At 40.2% G+C, this 14,962-nt stretch overlaps 1 protein-coding gene across 2 annotated transcripts in view; it reads right to left on the bottom strand.

Moving 5' to 3' along the window:
- Positions 1 to 8,803, bottom strand: part of ptprc (protein tyrosine phosphatase receptor type C) — a 38,784-nt gene extending 29,981 nt beyond the window's left edge. The window contains exons 1-2 of one of the 2 annotated variants that reach the window (XM_058072319.2): positions 4,012 to 4,198; positions 3,784 to 3,879 (exon numbers count right to left, since the gene is read on the bottom strand). In XM_058072319.2, the coding sequence (XP_057928302.2) occupies positions 3,784 to 3,847 (64 nt within the window). In that variant the 5' untranslated portion in view covers positions 3,848 to 3,879; positions 4,012 to 4,198. Of the gene's footprint in view, positions 1 to 3,783; positions 3,880 to 4,011; positions 4,199 to 8,519 lie in introns of those variants that run through there. The other variant, XM_058072320.2, reaches the window with a different exon arrangement.
- Between the last annotated feature and the right edge of the window lie 6,159 nt (positions 8,804 to 14,962).

The following is a 14,962-nucleotide window of genomic DNA, read 5'->3' on the forward strand; positions in this document are numbered from 1 at the left end:
ATTTCAGAAAGCAGACCACAATTTCCTGCTTTGCACGCCCACATTTGGTTTCACTTTAGGAAAAAAAACAAAACACAAGTTAACATTGATTTTTGGTAAATTACTAATTGAAAATAATATCCTGAAAGTATACAAACTTGGATGTGATTAACCTGTAGGAGGTAATGAAACATTGGGTGCACAAACGTCAACAAGTGATGGGTTTGAACTGCGACAATCAGGATGTGGTTTTGCTCTGGTGATGCATGCTCCTCGCACTGACATTTCACCACCTAACGCTGACATATTGCCTTGTCGTTCCACAGTGAAAAGCTTTCACATGTCGATACACTGAGCGGGTATCGTCGTCAGTACGCTTCTATTACTTTTATTCCACCATCAAATCGTTTTGTCTCCACATCCAGCATTTCGACAAGTACACTCACTTGAAGAAAACCGCTTTAGTTGGTACAGCCGGCCCAACATTTCTGAACTACAGTCACTTCTTCATTTTTGTGCTTCCCCTTTTTTTTGTCCCCCCCACTTCTCAAGTCATTTACTTGAGTTCTGCGTCTGTCTGCTCGGCCCTCACTCAGCTCCATTCAGACAGGAAGTGAGGACTACATAGAATGCAACACGGAAGTGGTCAAGCTGGTGCTCAAGTATATGGACCAGTATAATATACGCTATATAAAGGACTGACCATTCTATGGTTAACATTTGGGACGAGTGGCTAGCGTGCAGGCCACGCAGCTATGGAGACTGGCGTTCAATTCCACGCTCAAATGACGATCGTGAGCAGATGATCCGAAATCAACTGACTTGTTTGTCACTGAATCAAGTGGACTATAACGATAAATATTCAATTAAGTTCCCTTATAATAAGTTATTGGTATTGTTTTGAAGGAAAAAAAAAACTACAGTAGGGCGACATGGCGGTCTAGTGATTAGCGCGCAGACCTCACAGCTAGGAGACCAGGGTTCAATTCCACCCTCGGCTATCTCTGTGTGGAGTTTGCATGCGTGGGTTTTCTCCGGGTACTCCGGTTTCCTCCCACATTCCAAAAACATGCTAGGTTAATTAGCGACTCCAAATTGTCCATAGGTATGAATGTGAGTGTGAATGGTTGTTTGTCTATATGTGCCCTGTGATTGGCTGGCCACCAGTCCAGGGTGTACCCCGACTCTCGCCCGAAAACAGCTGGGATAGGCTCCAGCACCCCCCGTGACCCTCGTGAGGAAAAAGCGGTAGAAAATGAATGAATGAATGAAAAACTACAATAACACCTTGTTTAGTAGTGAGCACAAGACCCGAGTTTGATTCCACCCTCGGCCAAAACATTGAGACATTACCTCGCATTACATTACCTTAACGCTGCATGAAATCAGCCATGGCATATCTGACATTACAGAAAGGAAAAAAGTTCTCCCATTCCGTGTGGAAGTGGTAAATTTTTTACTCCTTAAGTTTTGAAAAAGTAAATTAGAAGCCAACTCATTAGCTCGGTGGGCTGCACGGCGATTAAGTGGTTAGCACACAGGCCCGCAGCTAGGAGAGCGGAGTTCAATTCCACCCTCTCTGTGTGACTTTTGCATGTTCTCCCCGTGTATGAGTGGGTTTTTCTCCGGGTACTCCGGTTTCCTCCCACATTCCAAAAACATGCTAGGTTAATTAGCGACTCCAAATTATCCATAGGTATGAATGTGAGTGTGAATGGTTGTTTGTCTATATGTGCCTTGTGATTGGCTGGCCACCAGTCCAGGGTGTACCCCAAAGGTGTATTTTCCCAAAGGTCTGAAGGATGTTTTCTGGCAAAATTGAGACGAGCCTTAATGTTCTTTTTTGTTCATCGGGGTCGAGGTCTTGGAATATTTCCATGCAGGCTGTTTTGGTGTCTTTCTTATGGTGGAGTCATGAACACTGACCTTAACTGAGGCAAGTGAGGTTTGCAGTTTTTTGGGATGTTGTTGTGGGGTCTTTTGTGACCTCTTACATGTTTTTGCTATTTGTGGATAATGGCTCTCGCTGTGGTTTGCTGGAGTCCCAAACCTTTACAAATGGTTTTGTATTTCAGTATAGTCGTACTACACTGTATGTTCTAAGATGTCAGATTTTTGGTCAAAAAAATATTTGCACATTTTCTCACATCTCAATCAGTAATAATGAATAAATATGTGATTATACAGCTAAATGAAACATTTTTACATGTCGTTTGTTTGTTAAGCGTTCGGATTTCATTCAGCGGGCCGTAAACGCACCAAGAGAGACAAAAGTGAAACTTATAAATAAAATAACTTATACCCATGACATACTGTATAATATAATACATTAGTATTAGGGATATCCAATATTGGCCCTTTTTTTTGGCCAAAAAACGATATGCTGAAATTGTCCAACTCTCAATGTCCGATACCAATAACAGCCGATATCGATACCGATATGTGTAACATGACTTATCTTCTGTGGTGGAATGAACACATACGTATGTGTTGTATACAGCATTTTTTTAAATCGGTTTTCATAATCGTGAAAAAAAATGAATATTTATGTATATATATATATATATATACACTATACTATATATATCAGACATATCAGCATAAAAATTTTAAAAATGTATATATAGTATATATATATAGTATATATGTATAATTTTTTTAAAAACTTTTATAGTATATATATACATATATAGTATATATATATTTATTTTTTTTACATTTATATATATATAGTACATATATATAGTTTTTTATATAATTTTTTATAGTATATATATAGTATATGAATGAATGATATGCCTTTATTCGTCCCTCAGCGGGGAAATTAGCAACAAAAATTATACATATATATATATATATATATATTTTTTTTTTTTTTAATTTTTATTGTATATATATACATATATAGTATATTAAAAATTATATATATATATATATATATATATATATATACATATATAGTATATATATAGTATTGATATATATATATTTAATTTTTTATAATTTTTATAGTATATATATGTATATATATAGTATATATGTATATATATACTATAAAAATTATTTACAAAATTACATTACATATATACTATATATATCTATATATACTATATATATACTATAAAAAAATATATATATATATATAATTTTTTTTATTTTTATGCTGATATGTCCGATAATTATCGTGATTCCCAAAAACCAGGCACTCGGCCCGGCAATAAGATACCCAAACGATACAGGAACTTTACTCTAAGATTCCTTATAAATTCAATACATTTCAAGTATTACTCACACGTATTACTCACTTTTTGTCTTTCCATAAAAGTAATCATCATTTACCCTACCAGCGACACCATTCGCCTGCAGTCCTATGGGAAACACTACATACTACATACTACATACTACATACTACATACTACATACTACATACTACATACCGTGATACCTTTTCACCATGATTGACAGCAGACATACACTGTATGCGGCAAACTTACACACATTTCCAGGTTTATCGGCTCGGATCGCAACGTACTTGACAGCCATAAATTGTCTCCCTTACCTTCTTCTTTGCACACATACTTATGCCATGTCACACCCACAACCTCATACAAAGCAGAACAGAAACACAACTTTGTCAAAAACGTCACCATATTTGCTCAAGCTGTCCTTTTTTGTGAGCGTACAAACTGTAAATGACTGTTAATAATTAATCATTAAAATTAATTCACTGTTTTTTTTTAAAGAAAAAGTGACATTGACAAGGAGGGCCTCCCACGCCCTTCGTGAGGGTCAATGGTTACTTACAGTGGGACAAAGAGATGACAGCAGCCCACAGCAGCAGGGTCCTGAGACGACACCGACCTTCCATGTGTGCCCCCCAAAACACCCTACACACGTCACCTAGCGAGGGGGTGGGGGGGGGCGAGAAACAAAAAAAGACAAAAACTCACACCACCACTCTCAACCGGTCTTCATCCAACTACCAAGTCAACATGAGGAAAAGAACGGAAAGAGGACATTTAAGAGACATACTAGAAGTCTTATCAGTTGAGGCAGCTTCCTGGACTCGTTCCTCAAAGCCGAAAAACCTCGCCTTGGTCCTCAAGTGAAGTGAGAGTGATGTCAGGCTGAATTAGGTTGCCTTCACCTTAACGTTTGGTGACAGGAAGCTTCATTTCAGCACTGTCACCCAGAACAGGAAGTCCTCATCTCAGATGTGTGAAAGCCATCTGACTGAAAAAAAAAAAAAAAAAATCAGTTAATTTTTTTTTTTTTTTTTTTTACACAAATGATACTTTTCCATATTTTGTGTTCACTCACATGTGCCTTGCTGGGAATCAGACTTTTAGTGGAATGTTGAGAATGAGGCAACAGGCAAACAGAAGTGAAACATCTCCAAGGTCCTCTTCTTTTGGACTCCGCCCTCCATGTTGTTATTATTTTTTATTCAAAAGATCCAAACTTTATTCATTTCAAGTTGTGTTCATTGATCAAGTTTGAGTTTATTTGGCATATAAATACAGTTCTTACATTTAACACCTGCAAATTTTATTTTTTAGAAGGTATGGATATAAACTCCAGTGGGTCCTTAATGCTACAGCTAATAGATCACATTTTTAGCATGTCTAAATATGGACTTCCTGTGTTAAGAGTTTCCACATCTTGAAATCAGGAACAATTTGTCACAATGGTTGTTGGTCACATAAACCAAGAACCATTAAACTATTTCTTCTTCTTCTTTCTCTTTGGGCTTTTCCCTTCAGCAAATCAATCTCCTCCATCCAACCCTGTCTTCTGGATCTGTCTCTACCCTCATGTCCTCCTTCACTACAGCCATAAATCTCCTCTGGACATCTCAGTCTGGCCTCTCTGACTTTATCTCCGAGGTCTCTAACATGTAATGTCCGTCTAATGTAATTGTTACTGATCCTATCCATCCTGGTCACTCCCGATGTGAACCTCAGCAACAACGTGGCTGGTCTCACCACAGTTAAAACCATTTACAGTATTACTTGGGTGCACATGTGTACCAGTCCAGGGTGTACCCCGCCTTTCTCGCCTAAAGTCAGCTGGGATAGGCTCCAGCATACCCTTGAGAGCCTACTGAGGATAAGCGGCATAGAAAATAAATGGATGGATTTTTCTATGATTATATCATACAGGGTAACATGAGTGTTTATGTGTGTTATTTCATGCCTAGCGGGCTCTAATTATGTTTAAAAACATATTTAGAAGGCTGTAAACAGGCTTTCTACGCCCTACCTTTGAATAAATATTCCATTCCAAAAATTAAGAATCCTACTTGAGTCTTGAACCAGTCATGATGTGCTATATATATCACTATATTGACACTTACTATGGTACCCATTATGGCATTGGATGCTCATATCACCTTGTACTTCGGTACGAGGTACATTATTAAAAAAAAAAAACTAACTGTATTATGGAAAGCAGGAAGTGAACAAATGCAACAGTTACTGATTGACTAATTTCACTAAAGTATAAATATAAGGCATTCAGAAGACGCTTTTAAAGTCATTGTGATGACTTTAAATGCAGTATCCCACACTGGTCACTAGGTGTCAGTAATGTAATGTCAGTAATGTTACACTGCATTCGGAGTGTGGTGGCTATTGGCTAGCCACCACACTCCGAATGCTGACTTGTGAGTCTTATTATGTCATATTTGCGACTTATTTTCCTTCATTTATTACGTCTTTTGGTCAATACGTTGCGAAATATGTTTGCTAAATACAAGGTGTGTCAAAAAATAAATAAATAAATAAATAAAAACCTTAAACTGTATGATGGAACGCAGGAAGTGAACAAATGTAACAGTTACTACCAGATGGAGGGGTAGGATTTAATAAACTTTGCTTCTTCCTACTCCTTTCAGACATGTGGAACTGTGAACTGATTATGTGATGCATTCAATTGTAATCTGATGCATGTTATGGTAATGGTTTTATTCCATTTGAACATGCATCAGATTACAATTGAATGCATCACCTAATCAGTTCACCGTTCCACATGTCCAAAAGGAGTAGGAAGAAGCAAAGCTTATTAAATCCTACCCCTCCATCTGGTACTTTTACAATCAGTAACTGTTACATTTGTTCACTTCCTGCTTTCCATAATACAGTTTAAGTTTTTTTTTGTTTGTTTTTTTAATAATGCACCTCGTACCAAAGTTGTGTGGGTTTGTTGTGAAAGATACAATTGCCATCGGACGTTTACATGCTATTTCGTCATTTTGGGCCCTTCATGATTTATTTGACCTATTCCTTTTCCAGGCTGGTATGATTATACAGTATATTATTAAAAAGACGACACAAATGCGTAATGTACAGTCGTCCTTCACCACTTGAATTATGCAGTTTCACCCTATCAGGGTTTTATATGAATATATCAATGAATAAATCATGCTGTTGGGTACAGCCTATTAGTGGTCAAACGTGCACATATTTAAACAAATGCATTTTAAACAAATATATTTAAAGATATTGATGATATGCTAACAGCTAACAGAATTGAATTGAAGTGAATTGTTGCTCGCAGTACAGTATGCAGTACAGTACCCCGACTCCGACAACTGCAAGCCCTCCTCCCCAACAAAACCAACGACAAAAGACAAAAGCCAGCTGTACCCGTGGACCGAAGGAAGGCAGAACCCACATGGAACAAACACCACGGCAGGTGCGACACACTTCAACAAGGACACAAAAACACCACAGCCGAACGGTAAAGAGCCACGGTCAGTGAGTTCATTTATCACGGGGGGGGGGGGGGTGCTGGAGCCTATCTCAGCTGTCTTCGGGCGAGAGGCGGGGTACACGTCACGTATAGACAAACAACCATTCACACTCACTTTCATACCTTTATTTTACCTTACAATTTGAAGTCGCCAATTAACCTAGCATGTTTTTGGAATGTGGGAGGAAACGGGACAAAAAAATCAACAACAACAAAAAAAACCCCTTAAACTGTATTATAGAATGCAGGAAGTGAACAAATGCAACAGTTACTGATTGTAAAAGTACCAGATGGAGGGGTAGGATTTAATAAGCTTTGCTTCTTCCTACTCCTTTTGGACATGTGGAACTGTGAACTGATTATGTGATGCATTCAATTGTAATCTGATGCATGTTCAAATGAAATAAAACCATTACCATTACAAGTGCAGAGGATACTATAGGGGTGTTATTCCATGTCTCGAGCGCTCTAACAATGTTCAAACCTGTATTTAGAAGGCTGTAAACAGGTCTGAGTTTCAAGCATAAAAATGACCAATTTCATTAAATATAAATATAAGGCATTCAGAAGACGCTTTCAAAGTCATTGTGATGAGATGCAGTATTCCACACTGGTCACTAGGTGTCAGTAATGTTACACTGATAAGCCATCACACTCCGAATGCTGACTTGTGAGTCTTATTATGTCTTATTTATGACTTATTTTCCATCATTTGTTATGTATTTTGGTCAATATGTGTGAAGGGGATACTATAGGGGTGTTATTTGATGTCCAGAGCGCTCCAACAATGTTCAAATCTGTATTTAGAAGGCTGTAAGCAGGTCTGTGTATTCTCTGTCCATTCAGAGGAGGCATCAGGGGTGCATGAAAAAATGTCTATTTTGGGAATTGTCCTACTTTTTTGCACCTATTCAGTATCATACTTTTTGCGACAGTAGATTCAGTTCTGATTAATTGTATCCAGGGTTGACTACTTTTTGGCCTAAATTAAGCTGACTTGAGTCTTATTATGTCTTATTTATGACTTATTTTCCATCATTTATTATGTATTTTGGTTAATATGAGTGCAGCGGATACTATAGGGGTGTTATTTCATGTCTAGAGCGCTCTAAAAATGTTCAAATCTGTATTTAGAAGGCTGTAAACAGGTCTGCGTATTCTCTGTCCATTCAGAGGAGGCATCAGGGGTGCATGAAAAAATGTCTATTTTGGGAATAGTACTACTTTTTTGCACTTATTCAGTATCATACTTATATATTTTACACTTCTGCTTTTTCTGTCCTGTCTACAGTTTTTGGATGACTTTGTCGATGCATCTCCTGAGTGCAACTTACAACTTTGGTTAAAATTACACTCCCGCCCACTTCCTCTTGCAGAGTTTGATTTTACATTGCGTGACAAAGAAAAAAAACACGCCCACCTCCTGTGTTTCACAACTCACGTGTGAGTGTAAAACCGCTCCCAGCCACTGGAGGGCAGTGTGGCATCATGTAGCAACACGGCTTTTCCTGTATTCCATATTTTTTCTCCCTGCTTACTTCGGAAGGGGACAGCTAAGAGTCTGAATGCATGTTTTTTTTTTCTCCTCCACACACAAACACATGTACACATACCAGCACACACCCTCAATGCTGCAATTTGGACTCCTTGTGGTTCTTCTCTGCCAGTGACTGACAGGTTCTTAACGAGAGCAGCCCGGAGCGTTTGCCCTCCAGGCCTGTACATCAACCATCAACCATCAACATACAACGCACGAACACACACGCACCACATTATCGCACACACACCTTGGCTTTCTATGCGGTTATATTTTCATCCAATGACTGACGACGACTCGGGTTTCTATGACACAGCCTGATCCAACACGGAAGGAATGTCAGCCGCTCCATTGTCCGGTTTCAGGAGACAACAATCAGGTGACGCCAGTTTTCCCGCTTATTGTGTGGGGCGTTCATAACGACACGTCGGAAAACAGAAACCCGGAGCGGCGCATTCTCTCCACCGGGTTATGATTCATCCCTCCGCTCACCTTTGTTCCTTCTCTTTTTTTCAGCGGAGGAAAAAAAAAAAAAAGCCAATTAAAATACTATGTGGATGGATACACGATGAAGAAAGACATAGCTCCTCCGTGACATTCTCTCTACCCCCTGCATGGTGACAGATCTGGTGCATTCACACTCAGGTGAAAAAAAAAAAAAAACAGGCGGCTCCCGCCCTCTTTCTGCTATTAAATGTTGATGTGTAATATCAAAAATATATATACACACACACAACATAAAGGCAAACGCAGGAATCAAACTGGATTCAACCCTGCATACGCAAACAGGCCTTGTGTGTTTATGTGAGAAGCACATAAAAATCCAATACAAGAATTTTTTTTTTTTTTTTTTTTTTTTTTTAACATGACATTGCTTTACTTCCCAAGAGGCCACACCGCTTGGCGGCCATACTACCTGTCAGTCAATCTTACAGCATTTTCTACATCAGTAGTGTGTGTGTATGTATCAGGGTCAAGGGTCATCGGGATGTATTCTAATAAATAGTGTATGCCAAAATATCCCAACAAATCCCCTTTGGGAGAGAATATGTGACGCCCCAAGTCAACGATAACACTTCCTGTTGAACATTTCCTGCCCTGTTAGTCGGAAAACACTCTTGGTAAACACATAGTCTTTATTGAGAGAGTCCAGAGAGACAGCAGGAACACACACACACAATATATATATATATATATTTATTCATACACACACACACACACACACACACACACAGTCCGGATTTGAGTGGCCATTTAGAAATCTGGACGGCAGTTCAGTGACCCAGTACTAACGAGGCCTTAGAGCTTAGTGCTTCACATCCACTGACCACACAACGCGGCTATCTCGTCTTGTCGCCATGTTTTTCTTTAAACCCCGGCCTGTCATCTCGTCAAGCGTCTAACACTCCGGTCGCAGGAAGAATCACTTTGCTTTTGTTTTTTTTAACGCACAATGAACTTGCTCGGGCTGCCGGCGTGTCGCTTTAATGATATGCATGGAAAACATCATGACCGCTTCCACAACGTCACGAGGTGCCTGAATTAAAAATAGGAACAACGTCGTCGACGAGGTCATCGTTTTAGCAAGTGTTTACTATTGAAGTTGTAATGGTATACAAATGCGTCATATTGTCAAGTGTTCTATGTATACTTCAGGTGAAATGGAAATTCCATGGTTGGAATTGTTACATTATTGATGTACAATGATGAGAAAATTCATCTTAGATAATGTTTAGTCTTTTCTTGATTGATAATCTCATCCTGGATTAATAATTCATGCTGTTTTGTTAAAAAAAAACACTTATCTAAGCAAATATTCAGTACTTTTTGGCCTAAATTAAGCATTTTCAAGCATAAAAATGACTAATTTCATTAAATATAAATATAAGGCATTCAGAAGACGCTTTCAAAGTCATTGTGATGACGTGCAGTATCCCACACTTGTCACTAGGTGTCAGTAATGTTACACTGATAAGCCATCACACTCCAAATGCTGACTTGTGAGTCTTATTATGTCTTATTTATGACTTATTTTTCTTCATTTATTATGTATTTTGGTCAATACGAGTGCAGAGGATACTATAGGGGTGTTATTTCATGTCTAGAGCGCTCTAACAATGTTCAAATCTGTATTTAGCAGGCTGTAAACAGGTCTGTGTATTCTCTGTCCATTCAGAGGAGGCATCAGGGGTGCATGAAAAAATGTCTATTTTGGGAATTGTCCTACTTTTTTGCACCTATTCAGTATCATACTTTTTGCGACAGTAGATTCAGTTCTGATGAATTTCATCCAGGGTTGACTTTTTTTGTACTTTTTGGCCTAAATTAAGCATTTTCAAGTAATATAAATATAAAAATGACTAATTTCACTAAAGTATAAATATAAGGCATTCAGAAGACGCTTTCAAAGTCGTTGTGAAGTCATTATTGATGTGTTGTTTGCAAAATAAGCACACAATTTCTGCTATAAAGACACAATGACAAAGTATGTCATGTCTGCAATCGCACGGCTTAATTATGGTAGGAACGTCTTCTGTTTTGCTTCTAACACGCACGACCAAAAAGCTAGGTTATAGAAAATTACCCCATGAAATTACCCCATGTGAAGAAGTTAATTAGGTAACAATATCTAACTGACTCGGACTTTATCTCCGAGGTTTCTAACTTGTAATGTCCCTCTGATGTAATTGTTCCTAATCCTATCCATCCTGGTCACTCCCAATGTGCTCCCCGTGCATGCGTGGGTTTTCTCCGGGTACTCCGGTTTCCTCCCACATTCCAAAAACATGCTAGGTTAATTGGCCACTCCAAATTGTCCATAGGTATGAATGTGAGTGTGAATGGTTGTTTGTCTATATGTGCCCTGTGATTGGCTGGCCACCAGTCCAGGGTGTACCCCGCCTCTCGCCCGAAAACTGCTGGGATAGGCCTCAGCACCCCCCCCCCCCCCGTGACCCTCGTGAGGAAAAAGCGGTAGAAAATGAATGAATGAATGAAAAACTACAATAACACCTTGTTTAGTGGTGAGCACAAGACCCGAGTTTGATTCCACCCTCGGCCAAAACATTGAGACATTACCTCGCATTACATTACCTTAACGCTGCATGAAATCAGTCATGGCATATCTGACATTACAGAGAGGAAAAAAAGTTCTCCCATTCCGTGTGGAAGTGGTAAATTTTTGGCTCCTTAAGTTTTGAAAAAATAAATTAGAGGCCAACTGGGCTGCACGGTGATTAAGTGGTTAGCACGCAGGCCCGCAGCTAGGAGACCGCAGTTCAATTCCACCCTCTCTGTGTGACTGTGATTGGCTGGCCACCAGTCCAGGGTGTAACCCCGCCTCTTTTTTTGCATATAGTGGTATTTGCTATTGTATACAGCATTTGTATGTAGTTCTTGTGTATAGTTATTGCGTACTGTAAATGTAACATACATAGATATTGTGTACAAACTGTGCGGTTATTTAAATTGTTTGATGTTAATTGTTGTATTTAGTGACTTATATTTTATTTTCTGGTTAAGCATATTAATATTGCACTTCTAATTGATTAACCATGTAAATTGGGTGGCATATGATCTTACAAATGACTACATTTCTTTTGTAAGTATCTGTAAATCTCCGGTGGAAGTGAATCATTTTTTAAGATGGTTAAATTCTAAAGCTATTTAGTTGTTTTTTAGATGAATCGATACGTGTGAAGAATATGAAAAATATGTTGATATTTATAGCACAAGGCAACAAGACGCAGCAGCAGTGGACATGAATAAATAAATCCAACCATTCTGTTGTGAATGAAACAACTCCACATACATAAGTAGTTAATTATTCATAAATAGTTGCATACAAGATGAACTTGTACACATAGTCAATTACAATTAAACATTTTATTTTTTTTTTTCCCGTGCAAACCGAAGTATCATGCAAAATTGCGTGCTTGCCAGTTTTATTTTATGACAGCAGCAAAGCCATACAAGCAATGACCCCACCACTATCTGTCCACTTGGATGGGACAAATAGTCAGTGGTGGAGATATGGCAGAGTGGACGTGTGATGGCCACGATGTCAGGAAGTGGAGATTCAACCCGTTTAATGAGAATCTATGGCCTGTTTGGATAAAGGGCCTGACTGAGAGGCTGTGACAAGTCCTAATGCTCACAAGTATAAATGATGTGGGTGGGCGGAGGACGATTGGGGGGGGTGGGGGGGCATCCTGGGAGGATGGGACTGAGTGAAATCAATCCTCCGAGACCATGGGTGGTGTTGGGGAAGAGGCCAAACACTGACAAATGGCGTGTAAAAAAAAATTGATGTAAACGGAGCAAAACTTGAGCATTTTAATTTTATTGTCATATTTGTGTCATAAGAGCCACATGTTCGATTTAGTACACACACACACACACATACACACTTTGTTATGCTGAGTATGTTTGTCTCTGTAAGTCTGCAGCAGAAAGGGGTTAAAATCCGATTGAGTCCGTATCACTGGAGAATAACACATTCAACAGCAGTGCGAATGTGTGTGTGTGTGTGTGTGTGTGTTTTGCGTGTGAGCAACATGGCGCCTAGGGACTTCCTCCCTCTTCGTCTGCAGCCCCAGTTGAAATGGAATTGAATAGTTGCAATTCTCAATGGTAAAATGTTCACAAAGTCAATACCGACTGTTAGGTGTCTACTGCATTGGGATTAGGGTTATGGGCATTACCATTTCTGAGACTCCAGGAAAACACACACACACACACACACAACATACACACAGACACACACAGAGTAAAGACATACTCACCGGATGCCCCCATGAGATTGCAAAATATTTTTCAGTCTTTTACAAAATGCTTATCTTAGCATTAGATGCTGTTTAAATATTCCCTTGTAGTATCCATTCAAGGCTTGTTATCTAATCTGTGAAACAATAATCCTGGAAAGATGCTGACATGGCGCCTGAGGGACAGTGGCTTCACTTCTCGAAATGAGCCCAAAATGCGCAACCGTGCACGAACGTTTTTGTAAATAAATGTTTTGGATGTTGGAAATAAGGCTTTGTAGCTACAGTGGTAGTTACCCCCCACTGTGCCCGGACTGCTGTGTCATGGTGCGTTGACCTCGCACGGGAAGTGCCGGGCTCGCCCATATAAGGAAGTCCCCGGCTCCACTTCTCACAAGGCTCACTGTGACATCACAAATGGAAAAAGCATAATCGGTCCCCTTTTAATACGTGCTGGAGCCTATCCCAGCTGTCTTCATGCGAGAGGCGGGGTACACCCTGGACTGGTGGCCAGCCAATCACAGGGCACATATAGACAAACAACCATTCACACTCACATTCATACCTATGGACAATTTGGAGCTTGAGTGAAAGATATTTTTGGCTTGGATGTTTCAATGGAGGGCGGCATGGCGGTCTAGTGGTTAGCGCGCAGACCTCACAGCTAGGAGACCAGGGTTCAATTCCACCCTCGGCCATCTCTGTGTGGAGTTTGCATGTTCTCCCCGTGCATGCGTGGGTTTTCTCCGGGTACTCCGGTTTCCTCCCACATTCCAAAAACATGCTAGGTTAATTAGCGACTCCAAATTGTCCATAGGTATGAATGTGAGTGTGAATGGTTGTTTGTCTATATGTGCCCTGTGATTGGCTGGCGACCAGTCCAGGGTGTACCCCGCCTCTCTTGCCCGAAGACAGCTGGGATAGGCTCAAGCACCTCCGCGACCCTCGTGAGGATAAGCGGTAGAAAATGAATGAATGAATGAGTTCTCCTCCTATTTTGTGTGGAAGTGGTAACTTTTTGGCTTCTTATTTTGTTTTTCCCCACCCTCGGCCATTTCTGTGTGGAGTTTGCATGTTCTCCCCGTGCATGCGTGGGTTTTCTCCGGGTACTCCGGTTTCCTCCCACATTCCAAAAACATGCTAGGTTAATTAGCGACTCCAAATTGTCCATAGGTATGAATGTGAGTGTGAATGGTTGTTTGTCTATATGTGCCCTGTGATTGGCTGGCCACCAGTCCAGGGTGTACCCCGCCTCTCTCGCCCGAAGACAGCTGGGATAGGCTCCAGCACCCCCTGCGACCCTCGTGAGGGAAAATGGAAGTTTTAGTGCTCATATACGGTTGTAGATGTAGTTTGGGCAGATTTGTTAGCCAGCGTGGAGGCTAGCTTTACGAGCGCTGCAGCCTCTAATGCTTCCTGCTGGTCATTAACAGCGGGGCCCCCACTTGGAGTTTTTTTTTTTTTTTTTTTTAACGATACTGCGGTGTCTCATTTGAGCAGCGAGCCATAAAACCCCAGGCTCTGTCGCTCAGTGTCATTTAAAAGCGGGACTGATTGGAGCTATCTCTGGCCTTTGCTTGCCCACCTTTCGTCCCCTGCTTGCGTCGCTCGCCGGCCGCCTCATGAATAATGAATGAGGATATATGCAAGGATGGAGTTGCGATATTAATGGAGCTGAAAAACAGACGGAAAAGCATCCTTTGTGCTGGCAGATGTTGTTTCCCTTCCCCTGATTTGCCTGCTTGGTCACCACCTTTTTCTCTCTTTTTTTTTTTTTTACCTTCTTCGTTCCTCAGCCTGTGGGAGGAGATAATACTCGGCTTTTCTCCATAGCCTATAACCGATGGCTGCACACAATGGAGGTCAAAGGTCATGCAGTGACTTTGAAATAAGAGTCAGGGGCTAACTTTCAAATGATGGAGAACTTGGC

Source organism: Doryrhamphus excisus, linkage group LG4 (assembly GCF_037039965.1).
Source record: "Doryrhamphus excisus strain RoL-2023G ecotype Guam linkage group LG4, RoL_Dexc_Guam_v1.1, whole genome shotgun sequence".
Taxonomy (NCBI): Eukaryota; Metazoa; Chordata; class Actinopteri; order Syngnathiformes; family Syngnathidae; genus Doryrhamphus; species Doryrhamphus excisus.